Raw genomic sequence first — 12,130 nt, 5'->3', positions numbered from 1 at the left:
TTTGTGCCAAGTTCTTGTCAGCTTTTACAGAGGAGCAGTAGAAAGCATCCTGACTGAAAACATCACTAACTGGCATGGGATGTGCATGGCCCAGGACAGGAGGGCTCTGCAGCGGGTGATTAAAACTGCCTTGATATCAATCTCCCGAGCATCAGTGATATCGGTGAGGTGAGGTGTTTATGCAGAGTCCAAAGAGTATTAAAGGACAGTACCCGCCCCAGCCACACCCTGTTCAGCCTGCTGCCTTCTGGGAAGAGATGTAGAAGTTTATGCTCCTGCACCATAAGACTGCAGAGCAGCTCCAATTCATCCTTAGCACTGCTCCATTGAACTATTTATTTCTGTCTACCATTTTTATGATTGCTTTTGTATTACTGTATATTGTCAGCTACGTAGCAGAAGGGAGTTACAACCTGTTGTAATGTGACAAATAAACGTCTTACTGTGAAGCTGGCTGCCCTCTAGTGGTGAAAACAGCGCACAATCACATGTTGTTGCTCTTGAGTATGTCCTGACCGCTAGCTGATGGACTATGAAGTAAAAAAAAGGCGTTGTTTTAGTACGATCCATATGGTCAGGTCAAATCTAATCGAAGCTACTAAACTGAACACGAACTTGAAATGTCTACATGTAGATAGCCAGCGGTCATCGCTTTTATACTGAGTGTCCTAAGTTACTGTGGAACACGGCTGCCAGTCAGGCAAGATGGACACCGCAGAGGAAGGTAGTTGAAACTTGATTGCCCATAATTGTTATTGGTAATTCACTCTAACGATGTCTGTCTCACATTGTAGGTCAGGTTTAACTACTGCCGGTGGCTTTACCGATTCTACATGTTACATCTTAAATTGTGACATGGGTTCACCAGAATTAAAGAAACCGCTAGGTAGTTAGCGTTAGCTTGCTAGATAACTAGCATTAGCCTACTCCCTTTAGCTTTGTTGTAAATAAAATCAGCAATGTTAGGTTTCTGTTGTTTGCTTTCGTAAACGAAACCTTTTACCACAAGTGGGTTGTGGTGATAGAAGTCTTAGAAGACGTGAATTTCACATTAAAATCATATGTAAGTTAATGTAGCTAATTATCTAGTTAACGTTAGAAGTTCTACGCAGCCGTTATCATAACAATAACGTTACGTACAGTAACGTTACGATAACTAACGTCACGTTCACACGCCGTTCAGCACTGCCAGTTAACAATCCCAATTTAAAACGTTACCAAAGACCAAATATGGTTAACAAAACTACCATCTTCAACATACTCGCTAATATTATAATTGTCATCATTGAAGTAATTGGACAAGTAACGTTACCCCCCCACAGATTTTCTCTATGCGCTATTTATGCTACGGGAATGACTTTAGCTTGGTGTTCAGGTGTTCTGCGGTCACTAACTGTGGTATTCTTGTATTATGAATATAGCTATATTTTTATATATATGAAATCAAAATGTACTCTGGGTATTATGCACTTGCATTCTGGGCTAATTATAGTTATTTTATTTAGGTCATGTTGTGGCACAGGTAATCCAAGGATTACATTTTGACCTACTGTCCTGTTCTATTTACTAAAGACATATTCTCACACTCTCACATGCACACACAAGTTATGAAACTACTGAGAGTGTTAATGTGCTGCAGAAAGGAAGCTCACATGTATTGTTCTTTATTTTTAACAATAGGTATCATAGCAAAGGTGTGCCATGTCAGTTTTGTCTATATAGCACATTTCATACACTGAGGTAATTCAAAGTGCTTTACAGTAGGACTGGGCTAAATGGCTACAAATGTTATCACAATAAATAATTTCATTTTATGTGATGCGAAAAGAAGCACACAAGTATAAATCATTATTTCTAACAAGTATAAAGCAAAGGTGTGCCATGTCAGTTTTGTCTATATAGCACATATGGTTAATTGTTGTTTTAAACTATTCTTTATGGTTTTCTTTTTTTCCCCAAAAAAATTGCTTGAGTAGAATTAAGTAAAATCCTTTTTTTCCAGTCCTTTTTCCTCAACAAAATAAATATCTTAATAGAAACATTAAGTGCTAATTAGTTTGTGATTCAAATGAATTAAATCAAACATTTATTGAACATTTGTTATTTTTTTATTCAGTAAAATTATATTGCAATACTTATAATTATTGTTTTTTTGCCCAGCCCTATTTTACAGAATTAAATAATACAGTAACAGTAAAACAATTTACAATTTAAAAAGTGTCTGTTGGTGAAATGGATAGAAATGCAAAGTGCCAAGTTAATTAAATTAAATATATTAGGAGTAGGGTGTCATTGTTTGCGAAGTTATGTTATTGCGTGCCTACTGTTCAGCAGACATCTGTCGGGTATGTCGTTCGGAGGGGACCCAGGATAAGCCGCTCTACCACCCCTGTGTCTGCACGGGCAGCATCAAGTTTATCCATCAGGAATGGTACGTTCAGTGAGTTGTTAGAATTTAAACATGTAACCATTTCCATTATTTTCTCTTGCCTTTCATTAAATTGTTATCTTTATTGCTAAAGGTAGAATGCTGTCTCTCTACATTTTAATTCGTCTTGCTTTCGCAGATGTTGTTGAATTTGTTTGAATTTTGTTGTTGTGTGAAGTGTATTGCAACATGGGGAAATAATTCTCTTGGGAAGTTAGAGAATGGTAGGGATTATGTCAAAGACATCACTTTACATTCCTGTACCTGAATATAGTTTATAAATAATCGCATACCTGACCAACAAAAACAACAATATTTATTAATATTTTTTGGGCTAGGGAACGCTCACATCAGTTCAGTTGTGAAGAATCATGGAAACGTTGTGTGATATTACTGCTGGATCATAGAGGGAGATTCTCGGAGTGCAAGTGTGATGTAAAGTCTCCATAGGATAAAAAGAGTAAACTCCCGAGGTGTCATTTTGTTTTCACAGCTTACTACAGTGGTTGAAACACAGCAGAAAAGAATACTGCGAATTATGCAAACACAGGTTTGCATTTACACCAAGTAAGTTGTTTGTTTTTCGGAAGATTAATTATGCATGAATTTGTTGTTAGCTCCTAGACTAAATGCCTAATTATGACCATCTATTCCCTTTATTTGTACTATCCCCATTCTCTCACTTTTTACCTACCTCACTCTCTCTTTCCTCCAGTCTACTCTCCAGACATGCCGTCTCGCTTGCCTGTCCAAGACATCTTTGCAGGGCTGGTCACCAGTATTGGAACAGCCATCAGATACTGGTTCCACTATACACTAGTGGCCTTTGCCTGGCTAGGCGTGGTGCCTCTCACAGCATGTAAGTCACATCATTCCCTTGAAAAAACACAATAAATGAAATATAGAAATTTTATCAGCAGCTGTCATATTGTTTCAGCATATCTTATGCATCTCCTCATTTCCAACAAAGTTTAGGAAAAAATTTTTTAGCAGTTGTTTAAATATTAGAAGTTCTGAAACTAGATAAAACAAAAAAGCTCGAAATATAATCGTTCAACCCACCTTGCAGCAACGAATGAACCTTTAAGTCACAAATGAGTACTTTTACTTAGGGATTAGGGCTAAGTTGTATCTGTGCTTACTGGCAAACAATAGCTGAAACATTGGCTGAAATGTACACTTGGTTTCACCTGCTAAGAGCTGGTTTGCTAAAAAAAAAACTTGACTCATAACTTTTATTTTAGCATGAAGTGAAATACAATACAAATACAATTGTAGAATTTAGAACATAGTTTGTAATTTTGTTTTAGTTTAACGGTAGTTGTCACACCCAAGAAATGATTGTTGGGGGTTTTCGGTTTGCTTTTTTAACAGGTCGTATCTACAAGTGTTTATTTACCGGCTCTGTGAGCTCTCTCCTTACCCTGCCATTAGATATGCTTTCAACGTAAGTTTGAATTCTCTGGTCTTACACTGTCATGCTTCTTTTATATTGTAGGTCTATGTGTTCTTTATATCTTGTACAATTGGTTTGTATGTACATGGTTAAGATCTGATTGTTGAATTAAAGTGTGGTTATTCACAAAAGCTCCTTCCATCCATCACATCATCTTCTCTTTTCCTTTGTCCTGCTCACTGTAGTGAAGTAATTTGTGAAATTGGTGTAAAACACATCATCTCTCCTCCTCGCAGACAAAACCTGCTTGCAGACTGCCTCCAGGGCTGTTTTGTTGTCACTTGCACACTGTGTGCATTCATCAGCCTGGTGTGGCTTAGAGAGCAGATTGTCCATGGTGGTGCCCCTCAGTGGTTAGAGCAGAATCAACCCCCTCTGGTTCCTCACCAGCCCAACGGCCCTGCACCAGCCAATGAGGTGAGATCAGTTTATGTTGCCAGCTAGCATCTCATAGCTGGACAAATAGTGGCCTAAAAAGGGTATTGGCTTCCACATATATTCTAATGCACTCTGACATAGTTGGCATAAGGCTCATATCTGTAAATAATAAGCCAGCGGAGTTGTGATTCCCTAAAGCATTTTCTTGTCTTTATTTGAATATTTTTTGTCACATAAAGTTTGATTATAATACACATTTTTTGACATAGTGAAAAATGATTAATGCACTTTTAACTTTCTTGCCAGTTTTCTATGTTGGGTCACATTTGTTTTCTGCCTGCGCGGTCTTGCCAGCGCTTCCCCTCAGAGGAAACTTCAGGACAGTTTGCCTCTCTGATAGAGAGTGTGCTTGCCAAGCTAGCCCTGACATTTGTCTGTGTTTACACATAACCAGATAAGTAAATCATTTCTTGCCAGATGATGTCAAATCCTCTGCTGTTGTTATTGGTAATGAGCAGCACAGTTCAGGACTGAAATATCTTAGTTACAAGTGACAAAGCAATTGGTGATGAGTTTATTCCCCCGTGTTCTAGGTTTGAGAAATGCAGCTCAACAATTCTCAAGCGAGTATGGTTAATGAACATAGAAGAACTCCAATATTACCTCAATTAATTCTGTTGCTTTAGCAAAAAAAGGTAACGTGTGTCTTTATTATTTCATGATTCTACAGGTTCCAGGCGGTAACATTGGAGTCAACGCCCAGGCTGCTGCTGACGGCCCAGCAGCCCAGCAGCCTGCAGACGCTGCTCCAGACGGGTTGGCACCTGTCAACCCACACGAGGCTGGCAACCAAGGAGATGAGGCTGAACTTGATGACGAGGAAGGAGATGAGGAGGAGGAGGAGGAAGATGAAGAGGACGACGACGACGAAGAAGAAGGCAGGGAAGAGGATGCTGCTGATGGCAATAATGGGGGACAAGGTTAGTGTGTGCATGGGGGAAAAAAAGATGTTTGATTCACTTAATAGTGGTTTTCAAGCTTTTTACTTAATTATTGTTAAGTGGCCACAGATCTACTGTGGGCTGGAACTGACACAAGGGGTGCAATGGTACACAAAATTCACAATTCAGTATGTACCTCGGTTTTGGGATCACAGTTTGGTGCGTTTATGGCAGGGAAAACCAAAAAAAATTGGAAATAATATTATTGTTATTTATTTGGAAAAATGTAAACATTCAGCATTGGCTCATTGGCCATAATTCTTGCTATTAATGATGATGATGATAATTCCTGAACAGCAGCTTGTGCTAATTTATACAGGAAACTGGACTGACTGAATGCACATATAAAGGCCCGTAGGAACTATGAGCATTTGCTTAAATTCTCTTTACGACATATCTGCTGTCGGTAACACTCCTGTAGCATTTGTTATTGCTTTGGCACGGTACAAATATGAAGTGACACACTGGCATTGGTAGCGTTATTTTTGAAAAATAAATGTGTTAACTTAAAACATTTTGCAGCGTTAGGCTCGCTCTACCTTTTCGCTTTTTTAGACCCTTTATCCATTTCATTTGGTATTTTCCATTCAAACCCCGCTCTTTCTGTCTTGATTTCATTTGTTTATTTCCCGTTTGACTTCTTACTACATGGATGGACAGATCCACTTCAAGGGGTGTGGGGAGGTGTCGACAGTTGATACAACTTCCTGCACCTGACTTAGGTAGCCTATTGACAGTTTTGGGACTGTGTAAACCCCAATGAGATGGGCTGCTCCAACATCAAGTGGGATGCGGCTGACCCGTCAACATTTTTCCCCACATTGCTGGTGGTGGTCCATCTGGCATTTACCAGAATTGACAGTCTGAGCCTGCATTCGATTGATGGCGTCGTAAATGACGTGACAGTATTTCTGCAGACATAGCAGACTTCAACTGAACAATGTCAATGCACTTATTATTGCCTGTTTGCACTGTAACTAAACAGGAAACCGTAATGCTCCCATACTGTGGATCTAAATGCCTCGAGAGGATCCTTTAGCTCTGATCTTTGATTTGTGTTTGCGATTTGGAGGCAGTGACACTACAGGAGCTTGAGTAACTGGGCTAAGCCAACTAACATACTACAGCAGCTGAAAAACGTTCCAGGTAAAGCTCGTCCCCTAGAATTTCTGTTCTGCATGGGCAAGTAGCAATAATAATAACTAATGTACTATCCCGCAACACAGAAGATGGAACCATGGGTGTTTGTGGATTCGGTCTTGGTTTCAGAACCGTTACACCCCTAATTGACACTATTCTTTCTTGGTAAATTAAGTTATTAAATTATAATATAAAAGTTGAGAAATGATATGTGGTTATGTGGTCATTTTAAATAAATGACATGGACATAAATTCTTAAAGAAGGGTTTTAAGGTTGAGTACATGTCAAGCTTTGTATGAAATGGCGTTTTCATTCCTCTATAAAAGAATAAATAGAATTAAACCATGGCAAGGAAAAGCAACCTTCATGGTAATACAGCCACAGAAGCATATTTTCACTGCCCATTGTAGGTGTTCTGTACTGTTTCAGTTGTTCCTGATTGTCCTTTGCAGAAGATTTGAACTGGAACGCCCTGGAGTGGGACCGTGCAGCAGAGGAGCTGACCTGGGAAAGGGTGGGAATCTATTTTTAATCCCTCTGTCTCCTGTTCCATAAAGTGGTGTGCTGTAGCTAGGACACAATGCAGGGTAGCGGTTAATTGGCAGGTGAATGTGGGCTAAAAGCTTCTGTGACAGGAAATATCCATGCTGTAGTGTACTTAAGCAGGACTCTGGATTCTTGCCACTTACAGGGATGCTGTTTGTAGCTGGCCTGGGTTTGGGGTTATTAAATTCATTTTTGTTGTAATAGTAGCAGCACTTGTAATAAAACAAGTAGTATTACCATGTTCATTTATTTACGTCATCATGACATTACTTTCTGTTTGTGTCCCAGATGCTGGGGCTGGACGGCTCCTTAGTTTTCTTGGTAAGTGCACACACACTCTTTCTACTCTTACACACAGTTTCAAGTGCACCTAACCTTTTGATGCACAAGCTATCCAGTCCCCTTCTTATGCACAACATGGGTCTAAAATTATCCATTTTCTTTTGTTTTTTTGCTATGTGTTTCTTTGCTATATGTTTCAAAATCAGTTTATTTTATCATTTAACATTCCAGGTGTTAAATATCTTGCGTTTTTAGTACTACAAATCATTATTTTCATTTTTCCTTTCTTACTTTTTGAGCAAAAATAGTTTTTGCATTACTACATCCAATTTACACCAATAGCTTGAAAATGACACCTGTATGCTAATGTGCTTTTAAAAAAAAATCTGTGATTGGACCAAACAATAATACATTTAATATTTGATATGTCACACATACCATACACATATCACTGACAAACACTGTAGTATATATGTAGTGTAACTTTAGTAAACTTTTGTAAATGTGACCGAATTAAAGAACTGATGAAATAAAATAAAATCCCGAATGTACAGCTGAAATTACCGTCTCAGAAATGACATGTGCTCCTTGCACACAAGCAGTCCCTGCAGTGCTTTTATGTTGCGTGAAATCACAGGATGTTCTGAGAGGGGAGTTGACTGTTAGAGGTCAAAGGCAATTTTTATTCAAGTTTACATGCTGCTTGTTCAGCTGTTTAATAAACTTTTATTAGACACATTTGGAGAGGATTAGAATTGCTATTTTTATTTTCTATTCTTATCATTTATCATCACTGCTGTCTTTGCACTTGGAACCTCCCTATTAAAGATTCATGAAAACAAGGATTCACGCAAAACAACTTAAATTGGGGCAAGCTGTGTGAGCCTCCTACAGCTGTCCAAATAAACACAATTTTTCAAATGATTGAGTCTGACCCAAAACAAACACGGAGAGTGGCACCCCAGAGTAGCCATCTTGGCTAACTGCACAACAGTCTACATGTGGGGCAACATCTGGCGTTTTATCTCTACTAATGCTGCCATTGTAATTTCAGATCATAATGAGTCCATGAACATTTATAACCAGATGCTAGTGTTTATTGCTAATGGGTCACACAATGCAGTTCCACACATAAAATAGTGCTTTATGTGTTTTAATTGCTTTTTTCTTACCATATAGAAAGTATTGGTCTTTTCTTTCAGTTGATTTTGAGATGATGGAAAAATGTTGATCAGAGCCATAAATTAATTTGTTGTAAATTAGTTACTCAGTGGGGAACGCTGACATCTAGATTATCCAAGTCTGGCATCAACAGGTCCCACTCTCTGCAGCAGAAGGTTTCCTCCTCAGTGAGCTGTGGAGAGCAGTGACCACAGGTTCATAAGACCACCAGTTTTAAGGCTTTTGTCAACTTTCCGTGGATACGATGCGTACACAGTCTCCATTGCCTTACAGCTAGTAATTGTCATTGACAATTATGTGTCTCTTCTCTAGGAGCATGTGTTCTGGGTGGTGTCTCTCAACACACTCTTTATTCTTGTCTTTGGTAAGTTAAACCTGCAATTTAGTGGTGATGTACTGTACATACATTCATTTCCTTCGAGAATAGCAATGTTTTGGTGTACTTTCTTAAGGAGGTTGTCCATCATAATTCAGTGATATCCATTATGTACAGTCCTGTTCTTATACACTCCACTAAACTACATATTCTAACCTAACTTTTGTATTTCCCTCTAGCTTTTTGCCCGTATCATATTGGCCATTTTTCAGTGGTTGGACTGGGCTTTGAAGATTATGTAAGTGCACAACAATGCACGGGGGGTATTTTAAATTCCTTACTATTTGTGTTAATGGAATGTATTTGATGATGATGATATATCTGGTTGCAGGTCAAAGCTTCACACTTTGACGGCCTCGTCACCTCCATACTGGGCTACATCCTTCTGGCTGGAGCTCTCATAGTCTGCCATGTATCCTCTACATACAACATTTTTTTTAAATTTGTATGAAATGGCCCACATATAGTATGTCTCACACTCGTAGTTGCTTTGGTGTGGTTTCTGCATAGTTATTTAAAATGTCTCTATACAGTATATTCCGAATCAAGGACCATTGTTCCTCCACTGAACATACATCTCATTAAAAATGTTCGTTGTCTAGTCATACAGGAACCAAAAAATGTCAGGGCAGTGGTCTGTTTTGGCTGAATGTGTCCATGAGAAAAACTAAATTTTTATGCTTAAAATACTGGCTGAATGTTACTTGTATCACATTGTGGTGTCAGTCCTTAACTGTGCCTCCTTTTAGGCATTGGCTTCATTAGTGAAGTTCCAGCGGTCCAGACGCCTCCTGGGCGTCTGCTACATTGTTGTCAAGGTAAATTAGAGATGAAAGATTGGAATGTTTCCAAAAATCTATTTAGTTTTAATCAAACTTGAAAAGCTTTTCAGTTGAAACATTAATTAGATAGATTATGATCACAGGAACAAATTATGAAAACAGAAACTAAATTGCATTTGTATTTTTATATGTCACAGGTGTCCCTGCTGGTTGTCATGGAGATAGGCTTGTTCCCGCTGATTTGTGGTTGGTGGCTCGACATTTGCTCACTGGTAAGAAAATCAGGCAGAATAAACTCAGTTGATACAATAGCGTACTGGTGTTTAATGACTAATCAGATTGAATGCAATCATGATTATGCATAATGTGTACACAAATCTGATCTGAAACCAAAATATTACATTTATTGAACTAATTCCTAAAAACTGGTTTAGTTTTTTATCATTGTGTTTGAAAACATAGACAGTTAAGCTTGTTTGTTCATTGCAGGAGATGTTTGATGCAACTCTTAAAGACAGGGAGCAGAGTTTTGACTCAGCCCCTGGTACCACCATGTTCCTCCACTGGTTGGTCGGCATGGTCTACGTCTTCTACTTTGCCTCCTTCATCCTTCTGCTCAGAGAGGTAAGTGCGTCACGTCAGCCAGTCAAAGTCATGCGTTGTGAGTAAAAACTCTCAATCCACAGCTTTTGAAATGTTCTGCATGTTTTTGTGGTTGCAGGTGCTCCGGCCTGGTGTGCTGTGGTTCCTGAGGAACCTGAACGATCCAGACTTCAACCCAGTCCAAGAGATGATCCACCTGCCCATCTACAGACACCTGCGGAGGTTTATACTCTCTGTGGTCAGTATCCTCCTCCTTGGGTCTTTCATAAACCTAACCCTCAGTGGCATAACGACACCCAGATTTCTTTTTAATTCAAAATACATAGAAATACGCTGTTCTCATATCAGGTGAAATTGTACAGTTAGAAGAAAAGAATTCCCATAAAGCAAAATCTCGAATTGTAAAAACCTTTCAATAAGGAGTGGGTGACTTTGCACGACAATGACTTGCCTAATGACCGAAATCTATACATTTTCTTGTTATTTCTGACCATTTGATAAACAAAATATATATATACATTAAATAGAAAGTATAATGTTAGTATAATAATATATTTACATGTTACACTTTATTTGGATAATCTGCCTACAGATTGTTTATTAGTAGAGATTTAGCTGTTTCACTAATAAAACCATTTTCTGATATTTTGTGGTTAAGGTTTGATTAGTGCCAATGTTTGTATGTTCATTATAATTTCAGATAATAGTTCAGGCTACTATAGCTTACCATTAGTTGGGCCTGCTTTGCCCAGTTGGGCAAAACAGCAGTTTCTGTGGGTTGTTTTCAGTCACTAAATTATTGCGCAATAGAAATGCTCTACATGGTGGTCAGTCTCTCATTTGTTTATGCAAATTAACTTGTCAGAAATAAAAACTGTGCATACAGAACAACGAGTTCAACATTTCTAAAGTTTGCTGTAGTGCCTCAACATTTTTTAATGACCAGCCTCCTCTAGGCTGTGATTGGTTGGTTAACGAAAAGTGACTTTGACGAGCTACTATACATACGGCTGCATGAACGGAACCCGATCTCCCTGCGCAGATTAGCAGGCAGGAGAGAACGGGTGAGTGTCACGTATTGTCCAGAGAACCTGATCTGGAGAGGGCAGAGGAGCGTCCCGGTTCCGGTACACTAAAAACTAAAATGTAAAGGTGACAGTACCGGTGAATACCGACACACTTCAAGCACAAACCGCTTTTATCTTGTCAGAAATAACAGGAAGTCATTAGCGTGAGCTTGTAAGGGAGCGTTCAGGCGCAGTCAAACCAACGCAGCAGATGGTTTATTAATCCAGTGCCTGCTGCGTTTGTAAAAAACAGCCGCTGTGGATGAGAGGAGAGGCAACTGCTGGAAGTCAAAGACGTATTTAAATTTATTTTCTGCTTGCTAAAAAGTTGGTTGATAAATGGCCATTAAAACACATCGGAGAGGATTTGAAAGGGTTTTGGGTTTTTTTCAATTCTGACCATTTTGGCGCTGGTGATTTTCCTTTGGCGCTCGCTAAAACCTCTTTGAGGGGCGGCAAAAATTTGTCTATGCAGGGAAAAACCCTGATCAATTAAAGGTTTGTAAGGACGTTGATTGATTGATGTGATTCATCGTCATCTTCATTAAGTAAAGGCCCATGAAAATGGGCGATAGGTAGAGTACCCTGAGTCTAGACGCTGGTGGTGGTGGAGTACAGCCAGCAGATGGAGCCTTTCAGCTGAAACACCTGGATCGTCCTGAGGGAAAAGGGGTTGATGCGGTGGAGGTTGGAGGTTGACAGAAATGCAATGATGTTTGAAGAGCAGCGACTGAGTGGCTTAAGGAACGCAGGTAGAAAGAACATTGGCCTTATATAGTGAAGTCAGAAATGAATGAAAGGGATTTTAACAGCGTGGGAAAGCAGCCCACTGCATATTATAACTTTCTGTGTGATAGTATAGGGAAACTTAAGATGTTAATTAACAAA

At 39.1% G+C, this 12,130-nt stretch overlaps 1 protein-coding gene across 5 annotated transcripts in view; it reads left to right on the top strand.

Moving 5' to 3' along the window:
• Nucleotides 1–462: 462 nt before the first annotated feature.
• LOC123971964 (E3 ubiquitin-protein ligase MARCHF6-like) overlaps nucleotides 463–12,130 on the top strand; it is a 24,676-nt gene continuing 13,008 nt past the window's right edge. For 3 of the 5 annotated variants that reach the window (XR_006825338.1, XR_006825337.1, XM_046051098.1), the window contains exons 1-16: nucleotides 463–724; nucleotides 2,332–2,431; nucleotides 2,922–2,995; nucleotides 3,144–3,287; nucleotides 3,803–3,875; nucleotides 4,121–4,301; nucleotides 4,993–5,242; nucleotides 6,857–6,918; nucleotides 7,239–7,271; nucleotides 8,727–8,778; nucleotides 8,970–9,028; nucleotides 9,122–9,202; nucleotides 9,540–9,608; nucleotides 9,770–9,844; nucleotides 10,062–10,196; nucleotides 10,294–10,413. Coding sequence is in view for 3 of the 5 variants with exons in the window: in XM_046051098.1 (XP_045907054.1) it covers nucleotides 706–724; nucleotides 2,332–2,431; nucleotides 2,922–2,995; nucleotides 3,144–3,287; nucleotides 3,803–3,875; nucleotides 4,121–4,301; nucleotides 4,993–5,242; nucleotides 6,857–6,918; nucleotides 7,239–7,271; nucleotides 8,727–8,778; nucleotides 8,970–9,028; nucleotides 9,122–9,202; nucleotides 9,540–9,608; nucleotides 9,770–9,844; nucleotides 10,062–10,196; nucleotides 10,294–10,413 (1,527 nt within the window). In the remaining 2 variants the exon portion in view is untranslated. The remainder of the gene's footprint in view (nucleotides 725–2,331; nucleotides 2,432–2,921; nucleotides 2,996–3,143; nucleotides 3,288–3,802; nucleotides 3,876–4,120; nucleotides 4,302–4,992; nucleotides 5,243–6,856; nucleotides 6,919–7,238; nucleotides 7,272–8,726; nucleotides 8,779–8,969; nucleotides 9,029–9,121; nucleotides 9,203–9,539; nucleotides 9,609–9,769; nucleotides 9,845–10,061; nucleotides 10,197–10,293; nucleotides 10,414–12,130) is intronic. The other 2 variants (XM_046051100.1, XM_046051099.1) reach the window with 2 other exon arrangements.

Source organism: Micropterus dolomieu, linkage group LG06 (genome assembly GCF_021292245.1).
Source record: "Micropterus dolomieu isolate WLL.071019.BEF.003 ecotype Adirondacks linkage group LG06, ASM2129224v1, whole genome shotgun sequence".
NCBI lineage: Eukaryota > Metazoa > Chordata > Actinopteri > Centrarchiformes > Centrarchidae > Micropterus > Micropterus dolomieu.
This window is presented reverse-complemented; position numbering and strand designations above follow the sequence as displayed.